This window comes from Ostrea edulis, chromosome 2 (genome assembly GCF_947568905.1).
Source record: "Ostrea edulis chromosome 2, xbOstEdul1.1, whole genome shotgun sequence".
Lineage (NCBI taxonomy): Eukaryota > Metazoa > Mollusca > Bivalvia > Ostreida > Ostreidae > Ostrea > Ostrea edulis.
This window is the reverse complement of record NC_079165.1, coordinates 74,612,148-74,640,101: the sequence shown is the minus strand read 5'-3', so window position 1 is coordinate 74,640,101 and position 27,954 is coordinate 74,612,148. Positions and strand designations below refer to the sequence as shown.

Here is a 27,954-nt window from a genome sequence, read left to right as displayed (position 1 = left end):
CACATGTTGATGGTAATGTCGTCCAAGAATTCGATAAGTTGTGTTTCGCATGATCGTCTGCTACGAAATCCATGTTGTAAGGGATACAGTATATTGTAGGTCTGCATGTTTCATGATGTGGCTGGTAACAACATGCTCCATTAGTTTACAACATACGCAGGTCAGTGAGATTGGTCTATAGTTCTCGGCTTTGTATCGTTCACCTTTTTTGTATACAGGGCTCGCATTAGCGGATCTCCAGTCTTGAGGAACTTCTCCTGTGTTGATGGATCTATTGAATATGATGGTAAGAATAGGAGCCAGTTCTTTTGATACTCGAGGTCGGATGTTATCCGGTCCAGCAGCTTTGGTGGGGTTTAGTTTCTGTAGTAGCTTCATGACACCATTTTTTGTTATGAGAAGGTCTTCACATGAGGGGAATGTTCCTGACATATTACATCTCTTTGTGAGGTCATCACTGGTGTGAGTATCCTTTGTAGAGAAAGCTGACTGGAACTGTTTGTTAAGTATGCACGTCTGAGTTCTCTTTGCACAAGAGGCTTTAGTTCCTTAAATTTGGATTTCAGGCTGATGTTGGCTGATTTCTTCTTGTGTTTGTAGAGACGGTCTCGACGGTGTATTAGTCGGCGAATCTCTGGTGTAAGCCACGGAGGACTGTCTTTAGGTTTGGCGACTTTATGCGGTATGTGTGTTGAGATACTGTGCTCTAGGTCTTCTTTGAAAGTCTGCCAGAGTTCTTCAGTTGTTCCTCCTGAGGCGTCCATGTCTATGATCTTTTGGTGGGTTAGGTTCATGTCCGATTTCAGTGATTCCCAATTTGCGTTCTTATAGAGTGGTGTTCTACGAGGAATTTGCTTTCGTTTTGATGGTTCAATGTCAATCTCTGAGAACACTATATCGTGGTCTGATATTCCAGGGATGGTCTTAATACGTGTGAATCGAGATGGATTGTTGGTCACTAGAAGGTCTAGTGTGTTGAGTCCTCTTGTAAGTTCCTCCACTAGTTGTACGAGGCCATTATCATCTAGGATGTCGGTGAAATTGTAATGGATACTGGGGTATGCCGCGTCCGGTTTTAGAGACTTGCTTCTCCAATCCCATCCCGGAAGGTTGAAGTCACCACCAGCTATTACTAACGCTTTTTTTATGGAGCTAGCTCTGTCAAGGCTTCTCCCAAGTTCCTCAATACTGTGTTCATTGGATATTTTGGGGTTGTAGTATGAGGCCAGGTATAGGTCTTTGGATTCTACAAGGTTGATTTTCGCCCAAATGATCTCACAATCAGTATCCAGTTCTGGGACGGGTGAGCTGAGATGATCATTGCTTATAGCAATCAGCACTCCTCCTCCGTTTGTGTTCCAATCCTTACGGTAAACGTTGTAGGTGAGCGGGAGTATTTGGTTGTTTGTGATAGTACTTCCCTCGATCCAGGTCTCAGTTCCTAAGATGATGTCCGGTTTTGTACTTTCGATTAGGTTCTTCACTTGACCTTGTTTCGATTTAATAGATTGAAAATTAACGATCAGTATCTTCAGTGGTTGGGATTTGTTTCTCTTTTTGCGTCTGTCCCTGTCAGGTGTAGATGCATGCACTGGTCGGATACATTCATGTGGTGCGGGATTGTGCAGTGATGTATCAGAGAGTACACTAAACTGATTTTTTGTGGAAAGGACTAGTTCGCTGTTCGTTATCTTCACCTTTCAAAGCACACAGAACTGTAGTTAGGGCAATCGCATACTATGCAGTCCAAGGCAACTACACGGTCTTCTACGAGGATATCATTGGTGCGTGGGCTGACAGATTGGCATTTAATGTGGTACCACTGGTTACAGGTGTCGCACATAATCCCTTTGTCTTGCCATGTGACCGGTTCATCACATGTGCCACATGGGTAATCACTACTGGGATTCGGACCTGGGTTTGTGTGGACGTCATTTGAATTTGCAAGCAATAGAGAAATTATACACAGTAAGTGCATCTTAGGGTTCTTCTCTCTACCACTGACGATGATCCTAGATCTCTTGATGGGGTGTCTGAAAAGTCCTGCTTGGACTACACACGAGAGATGTTGATTATGTTTATCTGACAATGGTAGTCTAGTAATGTCAGTGTCATCATAGTGATAGTGACGGTCAAATAGCTTTTAAAATTTACCTTTTTATCTTATGTATTTAACATCAACTTTTGTTTTAACTATGTGTTCCTCTGTGATATTGTCTTATATTTATATTGTATATGTGCGTATTCCTAAATAAATAAACTAAAAAAAACTAAAGTATCTCCTTAAAATTGTGCGAAACGTTTGACGAACAACTGACGTAACACGACATAGAAGCATGGCTTCCGGCTGTACCAAAAAACTCAAAGTCGTGAAAATAATGTTTAATAAATTAAAACAGGTTAATTCTCTTGCAGGTATGTTTTGTGTAATCTATTTTAGATTGATTTCAAATCAAATTTTCTTAGTGGACTCTCATTGTGCGATAATCGATATTGCCAGTCCAAGTTTCCTCGATTACCGACCGAAATTACTAGGCCATTTACAGAAATTACCAAAGAAATGACCGACATTATTATGTTGTATTATTTTGATTTAAGATTTTGTTATTGAACTTGCATATGCAAATTCACATTTACATATTGGTGACTATTTTTGGCAATTTAAAGGAACTGGTTCACATTTTTGAGAAAAGTATTTTTCATTTTAAATGTCAAACATTAAAAATTTAACTAATTTAATGTTGACAGCCATGATTTTGACCTCCTGAATTCTAGGATAAGAGACATTTTTTAGCCTTAACTCTGTGTTATGTAAGCAAAGACTTGAGTCTTTGTATCAATTATTGTTTACAAACAAACCAGTGAAATGTTAATTTTGTAATGTAAATCATCTTAATTTTGCATAGTCACAAAATTAACTTTTAGGTGACACATTTTATCTAAAGAATACTTGGAATGTATAGATATAATAAACTGAGATTGATATCCATTTCTTTTGAAAACTTCACAAACATTAAGATACTGTGATCTTTGTTTACAAAACAATAATATTTGGGAGAGGGCTATAACTATAAGGAGTGAGAGTACCAAGCACCTGGACGCTAATCTCGGTTAAGATTCGGCTCGGCCGAATATTTGGACTGATGCCTTCACCGAATCTCGGAGCAGTCCTTCATAATTCATGTCTGGAAATTTACTTTCAGCTTTGATCGGTTCTAGCAATTAATGTGCACTTAGGTGACACTGCTGTTCGCTTCAAATCAGTTACTTGACCATTAAACCAAATCTGTATCACTATTAATACTGTATAACTTACCGTATAAGTTTGTAAATTCCATAAAATAAACCATCACTAATTTTTCCGTTCAAATGAAGACTTCTATGGCACAATATTTTATTTCCCAAAATTGAGGAGTTCCTATAGTTTGTTTTTTAAATTAGCGAAATGCAAGTAGGTATGTTGAGATACAATGTATAGGTAACTAGATAAAGCAGACTATAGGAACTCTTCAATTCTAGGAGATAAAATATTGTGCGATGGAAGTCTTCATTTGAACGGAAAATTAAGTGCCTATTTTCATTTTGGGATTTTTATAACTAGACAGTAAGCAATACAAAATTAATAGTGATAGGGAGTTAGTTTGATAGTCAGATCACTTATTTGAAGCAGACAGCAGTGTCACCTAACTGCTAGAACTGGCCAAAGCTGAAAGTAAATTTCCAGACATGAATTCGGTGAAGGCGTCCCCGTCAGTCCAAATATTCAGCCGAGCCGAATCTCAACTGAGATTAGGAGTGTGCTTAAAATGAAGGGTGTGATTTACTGCAGATTGCTGTGTGTTGTAAAAATGTACAAATATGGCTTATAAAAGCAACGGGACCCTATATAATTTTTGTCGTTTTTTATCGGCACTTGGAATGAAATTTGCGGTCATTTGTTTAAAATTAATATAGTTAAAATAGTGAGAGGGCCAAAGGTTTGTATTGAGGTCTATGGGAAATGAATTGGTACTCTTTTCCCATAATAGGCTATGCTCTCTAAAATTAGCTTTTGTTATAATGTATAACCTTAATTCTTTTTGTGAAATCATTTAAATACATTAGACAGTAGATTTTGATCATTAAAATTGAAAAACAAAATTTGGATGAAAATCATGAATCAGTTCCTTTTTAATTAAAGGTATGAAAAACTAAAAACTCATCCATTTGAATAGGTTGAATTTTTTTCTGGGGAAAAAAGTCCTTTGAGGAAAATTTTCAGGGATGAAACCTCTCTGAAAAAATTCTGGTTCTGTTGCTTTTGAAATATATGTCTCTGCAAATTTTATTTATCACACATAATTAAACATACATATTATACACATTTAGAATTTCATCCTCTCTAACAACATAGCAAAATAGTTTTGATGATAAAATGATGGTTTGAGCTTTTGATTTTGGTTGATTGATAGTTTTTAAACTGAAATAAATAAATTGAATATAAACTTGTATTGTAGATTGATTTTCATCTCTTGAAAATAGTGCTGAATTTTTTTTCTCTCTTTTCAGTCCCCTACAGATATTATATCTGATAGTTGACTTAATAATGTTTTAAATCTCTTGTGATTTGCTGATTTTAAAAGTCAATGACTGTGAAAAGAGGGGTAACTCTGTAGTGCTTGGTTAGTGTTATTGTGTTTGACTTTTTACAGGAACATGCATCCCTTTACTGCATCATCAGAGAGCTTACAAAACAGATACAAAGGTTAAAGTTGTCCTTCCTCGACCATTGAAAATTGATAGAATATATGAAGAGAAAGTCGTATCTGATCAAACTGAAAAACCATTGGCAAAAGAAGTGGAGCTGGCTGATTTCAGACCAAAAGTGAATGTTTATGAAAGTAGGTATGATTTTCAGCATTATGAGTTACTTAGTAACCATCATAACATCATCTAGAAGCCGATGTGAAACTGTTTTGATATTTCATAATCTTATGAAATATGCAGTTTAGAAATGTGAAAAAGGAATCTTTATTTACCATACATATGTACCTGTATATCAAGTTTTTTCTAAATGTATCCAATTTCCGCTGTGTTTGAGAGCATTTTCAAATAGCAGGAACTAAATTAGTATAGATTTCATAACAAAGTTAGTTTTTGAAATGTAGCTATCTATCTTTGTAAGAACACAGGAAATTATGAACAGTGTTCATTAACCAGGGCTTGAAATTAACATATGCCCGTCAGTCTGTGACTGGTTAAAAGTCTGTCGGACTGACTGACATTTGTTTTAGTCAGTCCGATGGGACTGGTCAATTTTCTAAAACGACATTTTGGAAAACATGCTTATGGAATCTTAAACACACATTTGGCATTCCTCTGTAGATATCAGACAAACCAGATTAGTAAATATAAATCTCACATAAGTTACAATATTGTCTGAGGCATATCAAGTTAAATTCCGTTATTATACCCTCCGAACGAAGTTCTGGAGGGTATATAGGAATCACTCTGTCTGTCTGTACGTCCGTCTGTCCGTCTGTGCAGATTCAGTCCGGGCCATAACTTCTTTGTTCTTTGACTTAGGCATACCATATTTGGCACACAGGTGGATCACCATGAGACAATGTGTCATGTACCTTTATGACCTCCATATGACTTTGACCTCAAGGTCAAAATTAAAGGTTTTTTACAATGGATTCGTGTCCTGGCCATAACTTCTTTGTTCTTTGACATACGCATACCATATTTTACACATGAGTGTATCACCATGAGACGATGTGTGGAGTACCTTCATGACCTCTATATGACCTTGAACTTTGACCTCAAGGTCAAAATTGATTATAGGGTTTTGACATAGTCATACCATAAGACATGGGTGTATCACCATGAGACTGTGCCATGTACATTTATGACCTTGACCTTTGATCTCGAGATCAAAATTATAGGTTTATGCCATGGATTTGTGTTCGGACTATATCTTCCATTTTCTTCTACAAAGGCATGCCATATTTTTACACTCAGGAAAGAGGCAATTTATACCTAATAACAACACCCTGGGAGATTGGGGTAAGCGGGAGGGGGGGGGGGTATTCTTAGTGAGCATTGCTCACAGTACCTCTTGTTTTATTTAAATTACATGAACGAAATATGTTTATTCATTTCTGAAAACTGGTGAACTGGTAAATTTTTCTGCAGACTGGTTGAAATTACAGTGAAACTTCTCTAAACCGGCCAGCTGTCGGACCGCAAAAAACGGCCGGTTTACCGAGAATTTAGCATTTAGAGACATCTCAGCTCAATTTTTAGCAGATATTTCATTGACATACCACAAACCATATAATATGGTGTTCAAGGACTATTATTTCACTATTGGAAATAAAAGAAAATCATTTACTAACATGTTTATTTTCAATTTATAGCACTAAAACTAATTAAACATGAATAAACATTTTTACATTGCTTATGTTTTAATAAACAAAACAAACACATAGCCATTTGATTGCTGCAATTAATACACAGAATAGGTACAGAGTAGGTACTGCTCATTTTGATATGGGGATCTATGATCAATTATCGGTGGAGATCAAACTAGTCCGCTTGTACCTACAGGTAATTATTACAAGAAAAAGTCTTGCTGCAATCATCTAATCTTAACTAAAAATTTATAACAGGATACATAAAGAAAACACAGAGGCCTATCATTGGAATTCCTCTTACCTATAAAAACTGTTTACGTCCATTGCTTATATCGTTAACAAATTTGTTTTGACAATTTTGAAAAGTACAGTAGTAAATATATAATTTTGATTTAGATGTTTCTTAAGAATTTTAAGTCTATGGAACAATATGGCGTATTGATTGTATTAATTCAATATGTGCATATCTGTTTATAACATTTCATACAGAAATTTGATAGGGTCACTTGGATTAGCCAAGCACCAATTAACACTCTGGACAGCACAGGTAAACTGTAGAACTTATAGAGGGCACTTGTGTTTTTCACACCTCCAGTTGATAATTTCCCACCTGGCCAGTAGGTCAGTCATTTTTCACACCTGCCCAGTCTTAATCCCCCTCTGGCCAAAATTTTCTAGTCCTCAAAAAGTGGCTGGTATTATAAGGGTAATTTACACATGTTTGTTAACAATTGTACTTTAAAAAGTGGCTGATGTCCGGTTTTCAGGGGTGGCCGGTTTTGTGAGACTTTTTTTGTAAGGAAATGTTAAGGTTTCTGCCGGGACTTTGAAAATCGGCCGATATTCAGGGAGAACCGGTTTTCTGAGGGGCCGGTTTGGAGAAGTTTCACTGTATACCCTATCAGTCCGGCTGGACTTGTGACATAAAAAGTTAGTTTCAAGCCCTGCTAACATGTTATAACAGTGATTTTCTACTTTTTTCATTATAAGGGGCCTGGGCCTTTATGATTGGAAAAATCATTTGGCATTTTTATCAAATTGGGAAAACTCAATAACATTGTAATTAACTTTGATTGATATGTTAAGTACATTATATTAGTAATTTTAGCATCATAAATCCTTCATTTTACTATGACAATAAAACTTTCAGTAGTCTCATGTAAAGTCAGCATTTTGCAAATTCTGTGGTCATTATAATGATCTAGCTGTCAATGGGTCAAATGCAGTCTGACGTGTTTCATACTAATTCAATTGTTAGGCCATTCTTTACACACTCATTTTAACTACGGATTACTCCATTTACCTGATCAAGATATAGGGCTCATAGCAGTTTTGACTGGTTGACAGGGGATGCTTACTTCTCCTAGACAGCTGATCCCATCTCTGGAATATTCAGGGGCTGTACTTGCCCAACTGTTAATTTTGTATCCCATTTAGAAGTTATGAGATTGATCACAGTTTATTATCTTTACCTTTTCATCTCTATTCATTGGAGCTTTGGATGGATCATTCCTTCTTTATCAACTGATTTATCAAGGGAAAACTACACAATGTTCTAGACAGAGTTTTTACATTGTCATGAAAAGAGTTTTTAACAATAGTAAAATATTTACAAATAATTTTACAAATTCTATAACAAAATTATTTTGAGTATACTATATCTTTAAAGAGACACTACAGCTCATTTTCCACATTTTAATCATTTGTTTTTTTAAAACATGTATCAATAAAATCAATACTGACAATTTATACAATTTGAATGCAACAATTTTCTCTCAACTGCACTCTGAAGATCATCTGGAATTTAAAGGTTTCTTCATGACGACTCGAACATTTTACATCATGTGATTTAGAATGAATGTGTTGTGTAGAAACGTATTTAAATACCCCTTAAGAGGTACACACTTTCAAGAATGGGATTACTCCCTGCTTTTTATGATTAATTATAAATCATTATTCTTACGGAAACCTTTCCTTTCATGTCCCTATTGACCAGACAATGTATTTTTTTTTAAACTAACACGTGATGCGTTCAGATAAAAATAGCGCTAAATTGACTTTCCTTTACCGCTCTGCGTGTGTCTCCTATCTCTTGGTTACTGATATCCACATAAATTTTATCCTTATCTGTACTAGATGTATCTCGTTCTATGTTAAAGGGACATGGACACGGTTTAAACAGAAAATTTTCAAATTTTATTTTCCCATTTTTGTCCCCACCGCAACGTGGAAGGGGACATAGAAATACTGGTGTCCGTGAGTCTGTCCTTACATCCCATTTCACTTTGTGGACGCAACTCCTCAGAAACAGCTCAACGGATTTTGTTCATATTTTGTAGGATTGTTAATCACCATGTGTAGTTGATCATATTGTGCTGCCATTTTGATTTGACAATTTTTACAGGAGTTATGGGACTTTGTTGAATTTGTACGTGCTACACTATAGGAACACTTTGTGGATGCAACTCTTCAGAAACTGCTCAACGGATTTTGTTCATATTTTGTAGGATTGTTAATCACCATGTGTAGTTGATCATATTGCGCTGCCATTTTGATTTGACAATTTTTACAGGAGTTATGGGACTTTGTTGAATTTGTACGTGCTACACTATAGAAACACTTTGTGGACGCAACTCCTCAGAAACCGCTGAATGGATTTTGTTCATATTTTGTAGGATTGTTAGTCACCATGTGTAGTTGATCATATTGCGCTGCCATTTTGATTTGACAATTTTTACAGGAGTTATGGGACTTTGTTGAATTTGTACGTGCTACACTATAGAAACACTTTGTGGACGCAACTCCTCAGAAACCGCTCAACGGATTTTGTTCATATTTTATAGGATTGTTAATCACCATGTGTAGTTGATCATATTGCGCTGCCATTTTGATTTGACAATTTTTACAGGAGTTATGGGACTTTGTTGAATTTGTACGTGCTACACTATAGAAACACTTTGTGGACGCAACTCCTCAGAAACCGCTGAATGGATTTTGTTCATATTTTGTAGGATTGTTAGTCACCATGTGTAGTTGATCATATTGCGCTGCCATTTTGATTTGACAATTTTTACAGGAGTTATGGGACTTTGTTGAATTTGTACGTGCTACACTATAGGAACACTTTGTGGACGCAACTCCTCAGAAACCGCTCAACGGATTTTGTTCATATTTTGTAGGATTGTTAATCACCATGTGTAGTTGATCATATTGCGCTGCCATTTTGATTTGACAATTTTTACAGGAGTTATGGGACTTTGTTGAATCAACTCCTCAGAAACCGCTGAATGGATTTTGTTCATATTTTGTAGGATTGTTAGTCACCATGTGTAGTTGATCATATTGTGCCGTCATTTTGATTTGATAAATTTTACAGGAGTTATGGAACTTTGTTGAATTTGTACATGCTACACTATAGAAACATTTTGTGGACGCAACTTCTCCAAAACCGCTCAACGGATTTCGTTCAAATTTGTAGGATTGTTAGTCACCATATGTAGTTGATCATATTGCGCCGTCATTTTGATTTGACAAATTTTAGTACAGGAGTTATGGGACTTGTGTGCTTCAACTTTTTTTGCGGCCATGGGGGACATGCATGGCTTCGTAGAGCAATCTTGTTACTGTTTAGAATGCTTTATTAGGGTATTTCTAATGATCAGCAAAAATTTGAATGCAATTGTTGAGATACATGGAAGATACAGAGCTCACAATTCTTTATTATGTAAACAAGGCTCGTGCCATGTTTTTGTTTACATACAAATGTAGATTAAATATACTTGTAAAGTTTCGTTTAAAGCATATTTTTTTTCAATTTACAAGTTAATTCTGAACACAATTAAATAGTTTCTAGTGTTTGGCAAGTCTCATTTTGTTTCAAACATGATGTTTTCTTTTATGCAATCTATATGTAAACATTAAAAACATGGCACGAGCCTTGTTTACTTAACACAGAATTGTGAGTGCTGTATCTCACTTGTATCTCACCAACTGATATTCAATTTTTGGTTGACCATTAGAAATACTTTAGTTAAGCATTGTAATCAATACAAAATGGAGAAATAAAATTTGAAAATTTTCACCTTAAATCGTGTCCATGTCCCTATATAACTCCTTTTTCTGCATACTTTGTCAAAATGTTGGGCTTTCTCTCGTTGGATGACATGCTGCACTGTTTACTCTCTGTGTGCATATGTCTGTAGACCAAAAGGAGGAGTCTTAAGAGAAGCTGTCAGTAATCATGGAGAATTTTTTGGAATGTGCAAAAAAAAATTTATTGAAAAATTTTACAATTTTATGCAGTGTTATTGATAAAGTCATTGAAAACGCATGTGTGTGTCACTTAAACTCAAATAACACAAAGTTATTACTTTTAGGTTTTTACTGACCTGACCAAAAATACCATTTTTTTTTTTTCATGTTCATGCAGCTACATTTTCGCAAATCTATCTGATTATTAGGCTAATGATCTAATTTAGGTCAAGAACATCTGCCTTTTGGGTGCATCAATTACTTTCTAATGACATGCTAAATTATATTGAAACTTGTAAATGACCTTGTCTTACAATCTCAAGGTCACATACATTAACCAATGACCTTCACATTTAATCAGTTGATGTAAACTGCATTTGGATTTGATTTAAACATGTATATATCTTTATCTACTAACCAACCTTTGTATATTTTTTTTAAATCACATATTGCTGTGGTTGAGAGAGAGAGAGAGAGAGAGAGAGAGAGAGAGAGAGAGAGAGAGTTGCACACATATATTAATTAAGTTTGTTTGATGGATTCTTGCAGTGCATTACTATCAATTATAACTTTCATATGATCAGGAAGATAAATTGAATAGAGCTCTATATGCAAAGTTGATATAGAATAAAGAAATATCAGGAAATAGATATAAATCTCAGGAAAGTTAAATGAATCACAAAATTATATTTTCAAAACTTACATTGCTACTTTATGAATAATATAATATTAAAAAGTAACTATGGGAAAATGTACATAGCAAGGTCATAGAACATAATTAAAATCACCAGGCTCGTTAACTTTACGCTGCCATTTTATACATACATGTAAGATGTTGGAATAAGTAGGTCTCAAGTATTTCTATATCAAATTCTCAATGAAGTGTATTGTTTTATTACATTTAAAATATGGATGTGGTCTAAAATATATGAATTACAGAATTTATAGTTGGAAAACGTGTGTGCTATACTCATAGCCAAATAATGATATAGGAATGGAATATTTGTTACTAGTTAGAGGATCTACCAACTTAGGGGTGAAATGATGCAGTTCCTTCTCAATTCGATTTTCGATACTTTAGTCTCGATTCGATGATTTTCGATTCGATACAATAGCATGTACCAAATTCTTTATAATGCTAAAAAAAATTATGTTTCGTTGTATTTATTGCTCTCTGTAAATAAATTCTACACAATGTAAACACGTTTAATATAGAGCAACACTCTTATCACTTGTCCTAAAGCCGAAATGTCGCCATACCCAGGATTTAAACATTGGGGGTGCATTTTTCAACTTGACTGCATCCATTTTAATACAGCAAAGTTTACTCGTATGTTGATTGGGCAATTTTCAATTCCATTGGCTAATCAGAAACCGTGTTATCAAGAGCAATGTGTGCTATGATTTTAGAACCGTATCAAACTGAAACAGACCCCGAATAAATCGAACATCGAATTGAGGCTACTACATCGTGATTCGGTCGCATCACGATGCATCGTTTCACCCCTACAAAATACCCCCCCCCCCCTTCTCATCAGAACAACAACCCACATCGTTACGTATACAGTATTTTGAAATACGAATTGCATTATAATAGAAATTACATTGATCATTTGATAAAAAAATAAATTATTTCAGTTAGAATGAAATACTTTGAATACACAAAAAGTGTGTCACAATGCATGTTGAGTATGACGCAATATGAGGTGAAAGTATGACGTCAGCATTGATTCTGATTGAGTGTTGAATATGATTTAGATATTTCTGTTAGGCGGATCTTTGGTTTTTTTAAAAAGAGAAACAATTTAAGTGTTCTGCAATAGATATACTTCGAATCTTATTTACCAGTGTTTAACTATTAATATACTATCTGTCATTGAGACAGTTTGTATGAATTTGAATTGATTACATGGATTCTAACTTCACTATTAACTAACATATAAAATTTAATTTACAGAAAAATAGGCAAATCTCTACATCACCTTTTAAATTTCGTGAAGCCCCTCTGTTCTGTTCTGTTCCTGTCAGCACAACTCCTCAGATAGAATTTCATGAAACTTTATAGTTAATAAGGACAAACTATATAGATGTGCATATTCCCAGGAAATTCTGATTTGATATTATTCTGGGAATTATGCCCCTTTTGAACTTAGAATTTTGAGTCCATCTGTCCTGTTCTTGTTAGCATATTTCCTCTGTGACCTATCAACAGAATTTTGTGAAACTTCGTAATTAATGAGGACACACTGTGTAGATGTGCATATTCCTAGGAAATTCTGATTCAATGATTTTTGTGGGAGTTATACCCCTTTTGAAGTTAGACTGTTGAGCCCGTCTGTCCTTTTCTTGCAGTAATGCATAGCATTACCATTCATTCATTATGTGAGGCATTGTCAAGCAATGCTTGAGTTTAAGTTTAGAATATTTGATATTAAGGGAACCCAGAGAGATAATTATCATATGTAGTTCTTTCCAATTACATGTACATGTTGTATTATCTGTTTCCACTTTGACATAATAAATTCTTTCTTATTGATAAAGACCATGACAATGACTTTCAACATTTGTCTCAGATATTTTGTCCCAGATTACTGAGACAAACTAAATTTGTTTTCCATGCAGGCCTGGGGTCAATTACATAGTAATGTAATACATTACATTACCATTACTTAGAACATTTGACAATAGCATTACCATTACTCCTATTACACATTACTTGAGAGTGCATTACATTACATTACACATTATATAACATACTGATATTGAAGAAATGGCAGAAAAATATTTCTTAGATAAAAAGAACAATTTTTGAAAACAGTTCACAACAGTCTACTTTCAAACCTTACAAATAGCCCTAGGGAAACATTCAATAAATATTTTAAGTGTTGTCTTACTACATCTAAGGTTTTAGGACTAAAATGTTGTTAATTAAATACTGTTAACTCGTACAATATACATGAAGTTGATCTTTTTGTTTGTAGCGGTCAGCCGGGTTCGATCGCCGGTGGCCAGTTAGCTCAGTTGGTAGAACACCTGACTAGAGATTCAGGGGGCTCGGGTTCGAATCCCGGTCTGGTCCATTGCATTTTCTCCCTTCCTGTTACATTTGGTGCCGTAGACCAGGCCCTGGAACTGACAGGTGAAAATGCCTGCCAGGGGATAAAGATCCTGGGTTGATGTCTTCAGGTGTGAAGACATTTAAGGAGGGAGAAATGTAGCGGTCAGCTGGGTTCGATCGCCGGTGGCCAGTTAGCTCAGTTGGTAGAATACCTGACTAGAGATTCAGGGGGCCCGGGTTCGAATCCCGGTCTGGTCCGTTGCATTTTCTCCCTTCCTGTTACATGTTCATAAGGTATAAAAGTCAATCACTGATATAATAAATTAATCTAAACTTTCAAAATATCATCAAATATTTGAAGTAATATAAATGTAGTGGAATGCAATGTGCATTACAGTATATTTTCTACAAGTAATATATTACATTACCATTATTTGTAATGCAAAAGTTACACATTACACCCCCATTACACTGAAACTGGCTGTCATTACATTACATTACATGTATCATTACACATTACCCCAGGCCTGGTCCCATACATATTCAGGTGGTTACATAGCAGCTGCATGGTGGTCTTTTTCTTTTCACAACACATGCTGTGATGAAAATTTGTACTCTGTGACTATTCTCAGGGAAAAGTTTAAGAAAGGGAAACAACTATTGAACAACTCAAAACAGTGTCTATTTCTGTCATTATTTGTCATTTTGTCATGTAGTAAACAAGAACCCCAAAAGCTCAGAGAAAAACAAAACTTGTGTATCTGGGGGATAATTTTGGTGTTGATAAATAACAGTCTGATTAAAATCAAACCTTCACTAGCTCATGTTTATTTTGATTGTTGCATGAAAGTCTAAAGATGACAATGAAAATAGAGGTATTATAGTGAAGGTTCGATCTTCATCAGACTAAATAATGATAACTGAAAATTGAGATACATGTGTACTTATAGATTTACAAGTACGGTAAAATATCTGTATCTCGAATATGCTTTATCTCGAATACCCCGCTTGAGTCGAAGTCGACAGCCAGTCCCAGCCGTTTCCCTATATAAATGATTAAAACAACTTCTGATATTTCGAACACGGTAATATCGAATACTCCGCTTATGTTGAAGTATTTTCAAGGTTCCATACCCCAAATTCACCTGGTTTATCTCGAATTTAAGTGCAGTCAATTTTCCACTCTGCTTACCATACCTGGTGTCGTTAAGTCACACATTCACACCCGCGGCTACATCAATTATAATTAATGACCGCTAATCCATGGTGGTCTTTTCCGAGTAGACTCAGGTCGCAATAAATGGTTCAACAGCCTTCCAACATTATCGCCAATTATGAACTAACACACCCGATTCCAGGGATGGTGTTTTGAATGACACACGCTATATCATTAACATGTGGGTTAGATAAACGCACAAAATCGTCGAAGTACGCTTGAAGGTTATGCTCTTGATAACGATAATGCATTTAATAATACACGCTTCATAATTAAAACTAGGACAGAGAAAACAAGAACATTTATTTAATAAGTATCTAAAAGTTTTGTTTCGTCTATTTTGTTTCTTACGTGATTGGTTCTTTCATTACAATGCATTAACTACATCCCAGTCGAGCCTGGGCATCAGTAAACTTAAAGTAAGCATACAGGCACGATCATCTTAATTTTGAAACACATTGTGAATTCAATTGGATGTTTATATATATTTAAAAAAAAACCGAAATGTTTGTCTTTGAAATTCCACAATATTAATTTATCAACTTGTATTAAACTATAAGAAACGACAACGGGATTTTTGTTTATGATGTAAATCCCATACTATGCATCAACTATCCTCCTTCAAAAAAAAAATATCCAAGATCGTTTTTGGATATCTCGAACCCCGGGATATCTCGAAGTTTTTTCGAGGTCCCTTGGACTTCGAGATAGAGATATTTTACTGTAATTTGAAAAGAGATTAAAGAATGCTGAGTTATGTTTAGTAATGTTGGTTATTTGAATCCATTACAAGGTTTGAATTATTAGAAACTGTTGTGACATATACATTAGTAATGTTGGTTATTTGAATCCATTACAAGGTTTGAATTATTAGAAACTGTTGTGACATATACATTAGTAATGTTGGTTATTTGAATCCATTACAAGGTTTGAATTATTAGAAACTGTTGTGACATATACATTAGTAATGTTGGTTATTTGAATCCATTACAAGGTTTGAATTATTAGAAACTGTTGTGACATATACATTAGTAATGTTGGTTATTTGAATCCATTACAAGGTTTGAATTATTAGAAACTGTTGTGACATATACATTAGTAATGTTGGTTATTTGAATCCATTACAAGGTTTGAATTATTAGAAACTGTTGTGACATATACACCCTGTATGTACTTAATTATCTTTTAGGTCAACACAATGACACACCTGAAGATAAGGCCTTGAAACATCCAGATTTTTTCAAAGTGAGAGAAATGGTCGATATACATGCATTGTACAAGAACAGAGTTTACTTTGGTCATCATCAAGGCTGCCGACATCCTTTTATGGTACCCTTTCTCTACGGAGTCCGCCAAGACACGGATATAATTGATATAGATAAAACTTTACCCCGTTTACACTTGGCCCTGAATTTTATTGCCCATACAGTGTACAGAGGAGGGATTGTGTTGTTTGTGTCGAGAAATGCACAGCACATGCCTCTGGTAGAAAAAACTGCTCAGAATTGTGGGGAATACTCTCATTGTCGCTTCTGGAAAGGGGGTCTTCTGACCAACATTGAAAGACTATTTAGCAATCTGACGAGGTATCCTGATGTTGTGATATTTGTCCACACACAGAACAGCATTGGTAATGAACACACTGCTGTGACGGAGTGTGGGAAAATGCTAATCCCGACCGTCGGAATCGTAGACTCGAACTGTAATCCAACATTCATTACCTATCCCATTCCTGGGAACGATGATTCGCCTGATGCGGTGAAACTGTACTGTAAACTGTTCGAGCAAACCATTTTACGTGCCAAAGAATACAGGAAGAGAGATATGCTGGAATCTGTTGATAAAAGTCAAGCTGAAGGAAAGGTTGTTGGTGAGGAAAGTAGTAAATCTATGAAAATGAAACATTGATATTGAAAGATTTCTACTTGGAAAAATTAACCATATTTTTTCTCTCTCAAATCTGGCTTTCTTTTTAAGTCGATCACAAGAGGTATAAGCTCAAGTGAGCTTTACTGATCACTAGTTGTCCAGTGTCTATCTGTTTGTCCATCCGACCATGCTTTTATTAGAGGCCCATGAGTTAAAAAATTTGCCAAATTCAATCTTATGAGTTACTAAAGAATTCGAAGTTAAGATCATAATTTTTGCCTGCCAATTTGCTCAATTACAGTATATGAGGTATATTTCAGATAGGAAACTGACTCAGAAATCATAGATGTGTCATTTGTCCATTGCTATTGACTAGTTTTATGAGTTAAAATTGATTGCCCAGTCCCAGTTAGGAGTTTTAAACTTTTAAATCATGGATGTGTCATTTGTGGACTAGTTTTACAAGTTGAAATAATTGCCTGTTGCCATCTTAGGTTATCTGTCTGTCTGTCCTAAGACTTCACACATTTTCGACTTCTCCAGAACCACAAGGTCACTTTCAACCAATGTTGTCATAAAGGGGATTCAAAATTGTTCAAATGAAGGGTCATGCTCTTTTGAATGAGAAATAATTAAGAAATATTGAAAATATGTTAACATCTTTTAAAAATCTTCCCTAGAAACACAGGACCAGGAAAGACAAAAGTTATATATATAAGGACTACATAAAAAGAAACCTTTTCTCTAGAGAAAGAGTATGGTGTTTTTAGTCATATTGATATGCAAGCATCCACAGATAGTTCAGATTAAAGTTCAAATCATGGCTCCAGAGGTAAGATGAGGTCTTAATAGGGGATCAAAGTTTTAAAAGGTAACATGGGGGGGGGGGGGGTCTTCTCAATACCAACAGGGTCAGTCATATTAATATGCAAGCATGGAAGGTAGGGTGGGGCTACAAGGGAATGTCAATATATTATTTCATGATCAGCAGGTTCATGATTATATTCATAGTGCAGGTTCATATTAAGTAATATTAATATGCAAGCACCCTCAAGTACTGCAGATGGAATTTTCTTCAGATCATGGGAGGGTGGGTGGGTGTAGGAGAATGGGGCCTCAATAAGGGATTGAAGTTTGAGTTTGAAATAACAAAAATATATCTATATACAGTAATCTTATCAAAAACCCACGATTAGACACATGTAATATGCAAGCATTCCAATGTAGTGCAGGTAAAGTTGGACATAAATTAAGATTCAAAGTTTTATATGGAAAAGTATAGGAAATTGAGATAAGAGTAACAATATGCAAACATTCCTAAATTGGTGTGAATTTAAAAAAAATCATTAGTTACCCTAGGGTTAGGGTAAGGCTAAAAGTTAAAAACCCTCTAAAGAAAATCAGGGTTAAGGTGACTTAGGTGAGCATTGTGGTCCATGGGTCTCTTGTTTCAATGTGTTTCGCTTATCATTGTGTTTCAACAAGATTATTGCAGTGAGTAGTAAGTACATGTACATGTTTTGAAAACTTAGATGTATTTCTTATATCATATGTATCTGTAAATATGTAATCAGGTATTAAATGATATAAATATTAGTGTCATATTCATTGTATTATTTTCATGCACAATCCAAATCCTACTTTGAAAAGTTACGGTGGCTAAGTAATACCCATTCCTTCACTTTACGTATTTATACAAGATATTGAAGGCAGAACTCCTGATTATCTGTACATTATACACTGTGTTCAGATGACTATTCCTTTCTGACCTTTGTTTACCTACGTGTATTTAACAATATATAGTAAACATATACTCTATGTTATATCCAGCTTTCGTAGTTTAGTATCTGTACATACTTTTGAGTAAATATATCTCATTTCCACAGAAACAAAATACCAGGAAGACCTACAGTTTTTCATTGTCTAGAAAATTTGCACTTTTCATTATTAGACAAATTAGATGATATATACATATATTTATCCCCCCTATATTGTTTTGCACCTGTTGGTCTGTAGACCAAGTCTTGACTGTTACTTAAACTTGGTACAGTTGTTGCCCTCAGAGAGTAGATGACCATATGCTCATATGGAGACGTCACCATTGCCGGTGAAGGGCTGCAAAATTTAGGCCTATGCTTGACACTTAACTGCCTTTGAGCAGGGGGGGGGGAGGTCTTCTACGTGCCACACATGCTGTGACATGGAATCTGTTTTTGCGGTCTCATTTGAAGGACCGCCCCATTTAGTCACCTCTTATGACAAGCAAGAGGTACCGAGAACCTATTCTAAACCAGATCCCCATAAGGGGTAGAGTTTTGATATTTCACATATAGATGCCTTTCGTAGAGACCTTTATTTTGGTACCAAGACTTTTGACCTAGTGACATTTGACTACTTTTCAAAAATGTTAACCTGGGGAATATTTTTTGACCAAGGAGGATAGGGTTTTGAATTTCACATATACAGCTGTACATGTAGATGCCTCATGAGACCTTTCTTTATTATCAAGACTATTGACGTAGTGACTTTTACCTACATTTCAAAAACTTTAATCTGGGCGATATCTTTTGACCCAAGGGAGATAAAGTTTTCATGTTTCACATTTTGATGTCTCTTTTAGTAACAATACTTTTGACTTTGTGACCTTCACCTTGGACTTTGTCCTACTTTTCAAAAACTTTTACATGGGCTATATCTTAAGCACTAATATGGATAGAGATAGTTGGCAAAATGGGTAGTAAAAACCGGGCCGGGCCGGGTCAGATCACCTTCGTAATCCGCATGTTTTAGTTTTCTTCGTTGATATGTTATTGTTTCTTTTGAAACTTACGGAATATATTCTCAATGATACAGTTAGTCTTCGCCACAAATTTTAGCGCATAATATTACCTATAGGTAAGGAATTCAATGATTGTATGAAATTTGGTTGGTAAAATGGGTAGCGAGACCAAAACACACATTGCATATTTTCTGTATAATATGCATCTGCTGCTGAAAACCTAGCATTTTTTCAATTCACAGAGTTGAATTTGATACTTAATGCATTATTTGACTATTTAAATGCCTTTTATCTTAATTATCGGCGATTTGTCCAAACCCGGGCCAAAAGGAAACCGGATGCGGTCGACCCGGGCCGGCGTTATTTATTCCGATTTAATTGCTAATGCTTTGATTAATTAACCAATAATAATGGTCCTAAAAAAATATTACCGACTGAAAAATTATGCCTTCTTTATGAATATTTAAACTGGATAGAGTTTAAAGAGGATTATATGGAGAACAATTAATTACTACATGTATGTATACCCTGCCTGATTAAAATAAAAATAAAAAATCGTAATTTATTAAAAATTAAAAACATTTTAACCATAATGAAAATGATCTGTATAATAATGACTTAAAATGTTGTATTTATAGTGCTAGTATTCATTTCTTCCATTAATAAAAGATATATAATTTAAAAACATCTTAAAACGTCAAGATATGAAGTGTGCATAATCATAATATAAAATGATGGTATTATATATCTAATTTTTAAATGAAACAATTAACAACACAGTATATGTACATAAATTTTATTTTCAAAATGGCACTCAAGTAAGTCTGCATATGCTTGTTAAATTTTAAGTTAAATTTGAGGATCATGAAAATTGCAATTTTGGTAGGCCTCCCTGCTCTACGTCACTATGCATTTAGTTTTTCTTACATATATGTGGTGATAGAGAAGAAGATTGTTGAAAATTATTCAATTTTGTGGCAGTTTTTTCCCTGCCTTTAAGGCTCAAGGGATGTAGGAGTCCTGAAATTTATCATTTATGTCCCCTTTGTCCCAAAGATGCTTCATACCAAATTTGAAAGGAATTGGAATGATCATACTTATCAAGAAGTTAAAAATGTTCAATTGTTAACGCATGATGACAGACAAGCAATTGCAATGTCACCCCAATCTGATTAAAACCAGATCTTCAATCCGCTCCTCTATTGGCCAATAGAGGAGCGGATTGAAGATCTGGTTTTAATCAGATTGAATGTCACCCGAGACCTAAAAATCGTAGAAACGACTTTTTAAATCGTTTCTACGATTTTCTAAATCGTAGAAACGACTTTCTAAATCGTAGAAATGACTTTCTAAATCGTAGAAACGACTTTCTAAATCGTAGAGACGACTTTTTAAATCGTAGAGACGATTTAATAAATCGTAGAAACGACTTTTTAAATCGTAGAAACTACTTTCTAAATCGTAGAAACGACTTTTTACATCGTAGAAATGACTTTCTAAATCGTAGAAACGACTTTCTAAATCGTAGAGACGACTTTTTAGATCGTAGAGACGATTTAATAAATCGTAGAAACTACTTTTTAAATCGTAGAAACTACTTTCTAAATCGTAGAAACGACTTTTTACATCGTTTTTACCATTTTATAAATCGTAGAAACGATTATTTTTATTTTTTCTGCTAGGTTAAATTGACACGAATACGCCGTCGTAAGTAACTTAATGATAGTTAGGTTAAAATTTAAATTAAAAAGATGGTTCTTATGAGGACACCTCCAAGTGGTAAGAACCGTGCAATGTCACGTTTCATGAGATCGTGCACATGATAGCTAACATTCTCATTTTATTCGGAATTTTAATATCTGGCCTGGGTTATCGTATCCGGTTTCCTTTTGGCCCGGGTTTTAATAAATCGTGAATATTAAATATACAAGACTCGCATAGCAAGTGCTACAGCATTTTGGTGATAAATTATCATAATATTTATCTAAATCATGTGTAGTTTCATTGTTGTGTCACATAATTCAATCGTAATCGCAGAAAAATGTGTGTTTTTCCTCGCTACCCATTTTACCAACCTGAAATAAACAAACGTTGATATTTTCACAGTGAAGCAAAATTATGCCGTAATTTTTGTAGCGAAGAGCCAATGTATCATCCAGATTATGATTAAGAAGTTTTACACCAAACGAAAATAAAATAACGAAGAAAACTTAAAAATTCGGATTACGAAGGTGATCTGACCCGGCCCGGCCCGGTTTTTACTACCCATTTTACCAACTATCATGGATAGAGCTTTGACATTTTGCAACAGAGATCTCATGAGGAGACCTTTCTTTCGGTACCAAGACATTTGACCTAATGACTCGAACTTTATCCTACTTTTCATAAATTTTAACCTTGGTTATATCTTCTGAATCTGAGTGATAGGGCTCTGATATTTCAAATATAGATGCCTCATTACAAGACATTTCTTTTGGTACCAGAACTATTGACCTTGGACTTTGACCTACTTTTCAAAAACATTAACTTGGCTATATCTTTCGAACCTCCGGGATAGGGATTTTATATTTCATACATGTATGCCTCATGACCAGACCTATGATATGATGTCAAAACCTTTGACCCATTTTTTCAAAACCTTTAACAGTTTGGACTAAACAGGATAGGTTAATTAGAGTCATGCTTTTGACAACTCTTGTGGTATGTCCGTCTGTTCATTTTGCAAAGACTTTTAACGTTAGCCATACCTTTTGAATGGAGTGCAATAGTTTTCACATGTGTATTCCTTGTGACAAGACCTTTCTTTTGATACCACATGTTCGACCTTGACTTTGGGGTTTTACCAACTTTGAAAAACTTTAACCTTGGCCATAACTTTTGAATGTACAAATCTTTTGACCTCATGACTTTGCAGTTATATCTACTTTGAAACCTGCGACCTATCTCATAACTTTGGAATTACTTTCATATTTCACATTCCTTGTGACAAGACCTTTCTTTGGCTACCAGACTTACTTTGCTGCATCGGTTTTTCATAAACACATCTTGATTATGATGTGTATGCCTTGAAGAAGGGGGCATATTTGTTTATACCGGTTGCAGTAGTTCAGTGGCAGAGCATTCGCTTTGTAATGGTTGCGATTCGAGTCCCGCTCGTGCATTGGCTGTGTCAAAGCTAAGACAGGTAGAGGTCGTGATTGCTCCTTTGCCAAACGCTCGGCATTTGAAAGTGATAATCGTGCATCTTTCGGATATATGAACTTTAAACGTGGAGGCCACATGTCATGACAGGCGTTGGTACCTTAAAGCTGTATGGTCCGAATTACAATTTTTTTTCCATCTCGTAAAAACGCTATTAAATCATCGCACGTATGTAGTTATGAAGCTGTACGACGTATCATAAATTATTTCACCTGTTTTAACCCAAATTATTTGATTTTAAATCGATGTTTACAAATAACCGCGTCACTGCCATTTCAAATGACAGTCACGTGACCAGTTCAAACTTTCAGATCATCGGTGGCCTTATCTGTGTAAAACTCTGTAATTTGTTATAACAGTACTGTACCATAAGTTTAATAGAAATAAAAATATCAAATATCTTTTAGTAATTCGTTGTTTTATGCTCTTTCAGCCTTAAAACTAGACAGTTGCGTATGAGTTAATACATCATGTTGGGATCCCCCTGACGCGCGTGGGTCTATTTATAGACGTCTATTATGGGATGATTTATATATGTACCCACTATATTTACTTTCTAAATAATATTCGCACTGTTTTCTTTTACATGCAGATGTTTTCAAGCATGTAATTAAGGGAAAGTTAATAACTTTATAAAGTAATTAATCTGCTTTAAAGTAATTATGTACAAAAATAATACATGAACATCGGGTCATACAGCTTTAAAGAATCCTTGCTGCATAGTTCTAAATATGTGATACTTCACTACAGATGTTGACAACTCAAATTGAGTGAAAATTCTCAACCTGTGTGTCGATCGGAAGACCAAGTATTGTCCACTCAATATCTTAAAGCGACACTTTCAGCTCATTAAAATGCGTAAAATCATAAAATTACAACTTTCACAGAGATTTCTCAAATTTTGTTGCATAGTTGAATGTACAAACTTAGCGAAAATAACACATTCCTAAAGTTGAAAATTCTCCTTCAAACGCAAAAATTAATAGTTTTTGACGGCCCTGCAAAAAATTGAGACTCCTCCATTTGGTTTGCAGAGACATACGCACAAACGGCAAATAGTGCAGCATGTCATCCAGTGAGAGAAAGCGTACAGTGCATGGTAAACCCAGAATTTTGACAGATTATGCGAGCAAAGGGGTTAAAATAGAACGAGATACAGCTCTTACGAATAAGGATAAAATTTACCGGATACGTGGGGATCAGTAACTAAGAGGTAGGAGACATATCCAGGGCTTTAGAAGGAAGTGCTATTTTTATCTGAACACGTTACGTGTTAGCGCCAAACCTTAGACGTTAAAATAGGCAGTGATTGCTCCTTCGCCAAACGCTCGGCATTTAGCAGTGAGAATCACGGGTCTTTCGGATATAACCTTAAAAACGGAGGTCCCGTATCGCGACAGGCGTTGGCACGATGAACCCTTACTGAGATACGACCCTGAGCGCTATTAGCGTACATTGTAGATCCGAATTTGTTCCTGTTATAGATATAGATGCCAATACTTTTTGCTTCGCCCTCAAAAACGGTCACGCCGTAAGACATATTCACAATCAATCTAGATCACGTGATGTAAAATATCCGAGTCAGCATGAAGAAACCTTGGAATTCTGGATGATCTTCAAAGTGCTGTTGAGAGCAAATTGATGCATCCAAATTGTTTTAAATTGTCAGTATGATTTTTATCGATACATTCTTTAAAAACCACTTGTTTAAAATGCGGAAAGTGAGCTGTAGTGTCTCTTTAAGGAGATAGGATACCCAAAATAATTTTGTTATAGAATTTTGTAAAATTATTTGTAAATGTTTCGATATTGCTAAGAACTCTTTTCATGATACACATCGAACTTGATATGCTGGTTTCTCCATAGCGTATATGACCCCTATTGATTTTAAGATTGAGCGTCGATATCTACTCTTAACGTACATGTAGGAAGATAGTGTCCACTCAATATCTTCACAACTAAATGTATTTGCTCGACAGACAACAAACACGGTACACTGGTTCTATCTCAGGAGTAGACGACACCCTATTGATTTTGAGGTCACAGGGTCAAGAGTCAAACTAATTTGGACATAAGAAAACATGTGTTCAGTACCTTGTAAACCCTTTGCATAGCAGTCATCAAACTTTGTACCTGATAAATCCTAAGGAGTAGGTTACCCCTATTGAATTTGAGGTCACAGGGTCAAAGGTCAACTCTGGACATAAGAAAATATTGTTTGCTAAATATCTTGTGAACCCTTGATGTCTTTGACATCAGACCTGGTACACTGGTCAAGAGTAGATGACCCCCGTTGTTCAAAAAGTATTATGGCATTACAAGTCCTTTTTGCTTTGAATCTTACAAGTTGATAAATTCATTCATTCTGGATATAAAAATGCACTGATTATCATCTTCAGAACCCCTTGTCTGATAGAACTTGGTGTTGTGGTTGCCCTTGACCCAAAGATATGTATCTTTCACAATCATTACAGACATTTTATATTTAAAGTATTGTCATACGAAGGGAAAGGGGGATATATGTTTCTAAAGTGTTTATTGTTTATGCTTCTATAACAACGACAATACACGTGTATAATGGTGTGTGATTCTAAAGTGTACACACGTTCTAGTACTATTTATGAACAATAGCTTGAAACTTAGCGAACGATTGTAATTTATTTTTAAATTAGAATGTATGTCAGAGAAGGTTAACGAGGGAGTACTGTAAATGTACACAAGATTGTGAATATTATGCGTATTATTGATAAAATAAAAATTGAATTTCAACAAAGGAATAAAAACTTTTCAGTAATGTTAGAACATTCCATATCTTAAAGTAATCAACTCAATGTCTTAATCAGAGTAATGTACATGTGTAATGTGTGTATATACATGTATATTCAAATGTAGTACATATACAGATGGTGTACAATTATCGCTTTGTATTTCACCTGAAATTACCGAAACAAAGCAAAGGTGTTGGTGGCTGTATTGATGTCATACACAAAAATAGATTACACGTAACACTTGAATGTCATAGTTTGTACATACTACATCTATGAATAATAAATTCTAATATTTGAATGAAACATACATTTGACTGAACTGTAATACTGTTTCGTTTAATGAAAGACACAAATTACGGAGACACAAATCACTCGTTATCGTACTTCGCACTGTATATCCACGTAAGTTATTTCCGGAAGGAAGTTTTGACGCTTCCGTCTCTTTTCCAAAGATGTGATTGATAGTCACTCCACAGGGATAAGTTCTTCCAGGTGTAAAATCTGTAATCCACGTAATTATCACTCTTGTAAAAGCGACTCCGTTTTGCTCTACTAGAGAGAGTTTCTGTTCTCATCCGAGAGACGATATTGGGAAGCTTTGTGAAGGACAACTTTTGATGAACGACAACTTGTGGTGGATATCCACCCGCTGTGTCCTGTCGTCCGTTGAATATGATTTTTGTAGTTCCGTTAGATGTAACCACTTTGTTTTGGGCTACTTGAGGAGGCGTGGCTTGGATGTTCGAGATGGCTGGCGCTTTGGAGACTGTGGCTGCCATTCTGAATTTTGCGTCTCTGAAATTAAAAGCCAGTAACAAAGGATGCAGGGTAGTAATTCTTACCGCGGAGAAGACTTATACCATACCTGTATGTATATAACGCACTGTAATGTAATCTTTATTTTACTGCCCACCATATAGAAAGAGACACATATAAGTCTCAGATATAGATATAGTAAACTTTAGCTTATTTAAAAATTCAAAAATCTTAAAAAAGCAACAACAAAAACCGGACTACGATATGTATGAAAATTCCATGTGATATTCACACGACAGGACGAGGTCTTTCTTGTTCTGTAGTTGTACATGTAACTAAGTACATACCTCCCAGTATAGATTTTTTTAAAGTCACTTAGGGAAAGGCGTGGTAAATTGATATTGTCCATAGAAGCAGTTTACTACTCTCCTCCATGTGTTAAAACTATGTTCACTAAATGGCATTACCAGGCAGTTCCATTTTTATCTCCCCTACATCTCAATTTAACCTTAATCAGACGGAAAGCCATATAGGCGAAGTGTTACTTCAGTTTGTTAAAGACCAAGTTTAATTGTCGAATTCAAGATTGCTTAATATAGATGTATTGAAGAATCTCTGAGCATAAAGACTCGGGCAGAGATAATGAAAATAATGCATGGGATAATTGGGACAGCATTTGTTTTGAAGTTGTTAGTTTTATAATTAAAATCTACACGTATGCGGTATATACAATTTCGACAATGCGCTTTTCTTGGTTTAAAAAGAAACACTAAATTGTAATCTTTGATAAGACATCCACATTTCATTTGTGTTCGACCTATTTTCGTCATGTAAACTTACGAGATATTGTCTGTGGTTTAATTGTTATGCTATGTTTGCTTGGTGTCACCTGTGAAGCATGGAAGACACATTCAGATCTTTTACAATGTGGTTTTTTTTTCTTTCTGTTTAAAGAGTCATTGTGACAAAGGTATGATATACCCAAGCATTGTTTTTATCAACTAGGTCGGGTTCCAAGTTTCCAACAACTGGTGTTGGGCTTAACTTTCCCCATAGTCTAATTTTGTATATATATATATTTATTTTGGAGGTGAGGGTATATTTTCGTTTTTTATGGAAATGTTGCTGTGTTTCCCAGTACACATTTATTAAAATGTACATTCAATATATCAAAAAATCGTATACCATACTTGATCCAAAAAATCTAATTTATTGCGACTTCAATTGTTACATATACATTGTATGGAATTCTATAGGCATGCAACATAATACGAAAAATCTGTATAGATTATTGATTTCATTGAAAACTACATGTATACAATACATCAACAAAAAGTATCCTTTTATGTCAGTTTTGCTATACACAAAAAGTAGATATAAAACGCATACTCACATTTTCCCCTTGTAACTTATCTCTATATCATAACAGATTTAAATCTGACGTGTTTAAGCCAATACACAACCTTGCACACAAAACGTTTTTAAACCTTGGATATTCAATCGCTGGATTAATGCTTAAATACGAAAGCGGATTAATTCATAGTCCTTTTCATGGACATGCAGTCGGGTCAGCTTGCTTGGCAACGAAGAATGTAAATGTAACTTTGTTTTTTAACGCGTACCCCAGTGTAGATGTAAAATAGAAATACTTGTGCAAT

At 35.1% G+C, this 27,954-nt stretch overlaps 2 protein-coding genes across 2 annotated transcripts; one reads left to right on the top strand and one right to left on the bottom strand.

The window, feature by feature from the left end:
* Positions 1 to 2,310: 2,310 nt before the first annotated feature.
* LOC130051581 (28S ribosomal protein S2, mitochondrial-like) lies at positions 2,311 to 18,388 on the top strand. The gene is made up of 3 exons (XM_056153600.1): positions 2,311 to 2,415; positions 4,692 to 4,880; positions 16,113 to 18,388. The coding sequence occupies exons 1-3, from the start codon at positions 2,337 to 2,339 to the stop codon at positions 16,829 to 16,831; spliced, it is 987 nt and encodes a 328-aa protein (XP_056009575.1). The 5' UTR covers positions 2,311 to 2,336; the 3' UTR covers positions 16,832 to 18,388.
* A 7,338-nt stretch (positions 18,389 to 25,726) lies between these two features.
* On the bottom strand, positions 25,727 to 26,924 carry LOC130051578 (uncharacterized). Its single transcript, XM_056153598.1, has 2 exons — positions 26,644 to 26,924; positions 25,727 to 26,335 (listed from the first exon to the last, which is right to left on the bottom strand). Exons 1-2 carry the CDS (start codon positions 26,703 to 26,705, stop codon positions 25,948 to 25,950), a joined length of 450 nt encoding a protein of 149 aa, XP_056009573.1. The 5' UTR covers positions 26,706 to 26,924; the 3' UTR covers positions 25,727 to 25,947.
* Between the last annotated feature and the right edge of the window lie 1,030 nt (positions 26,925 to 27,954).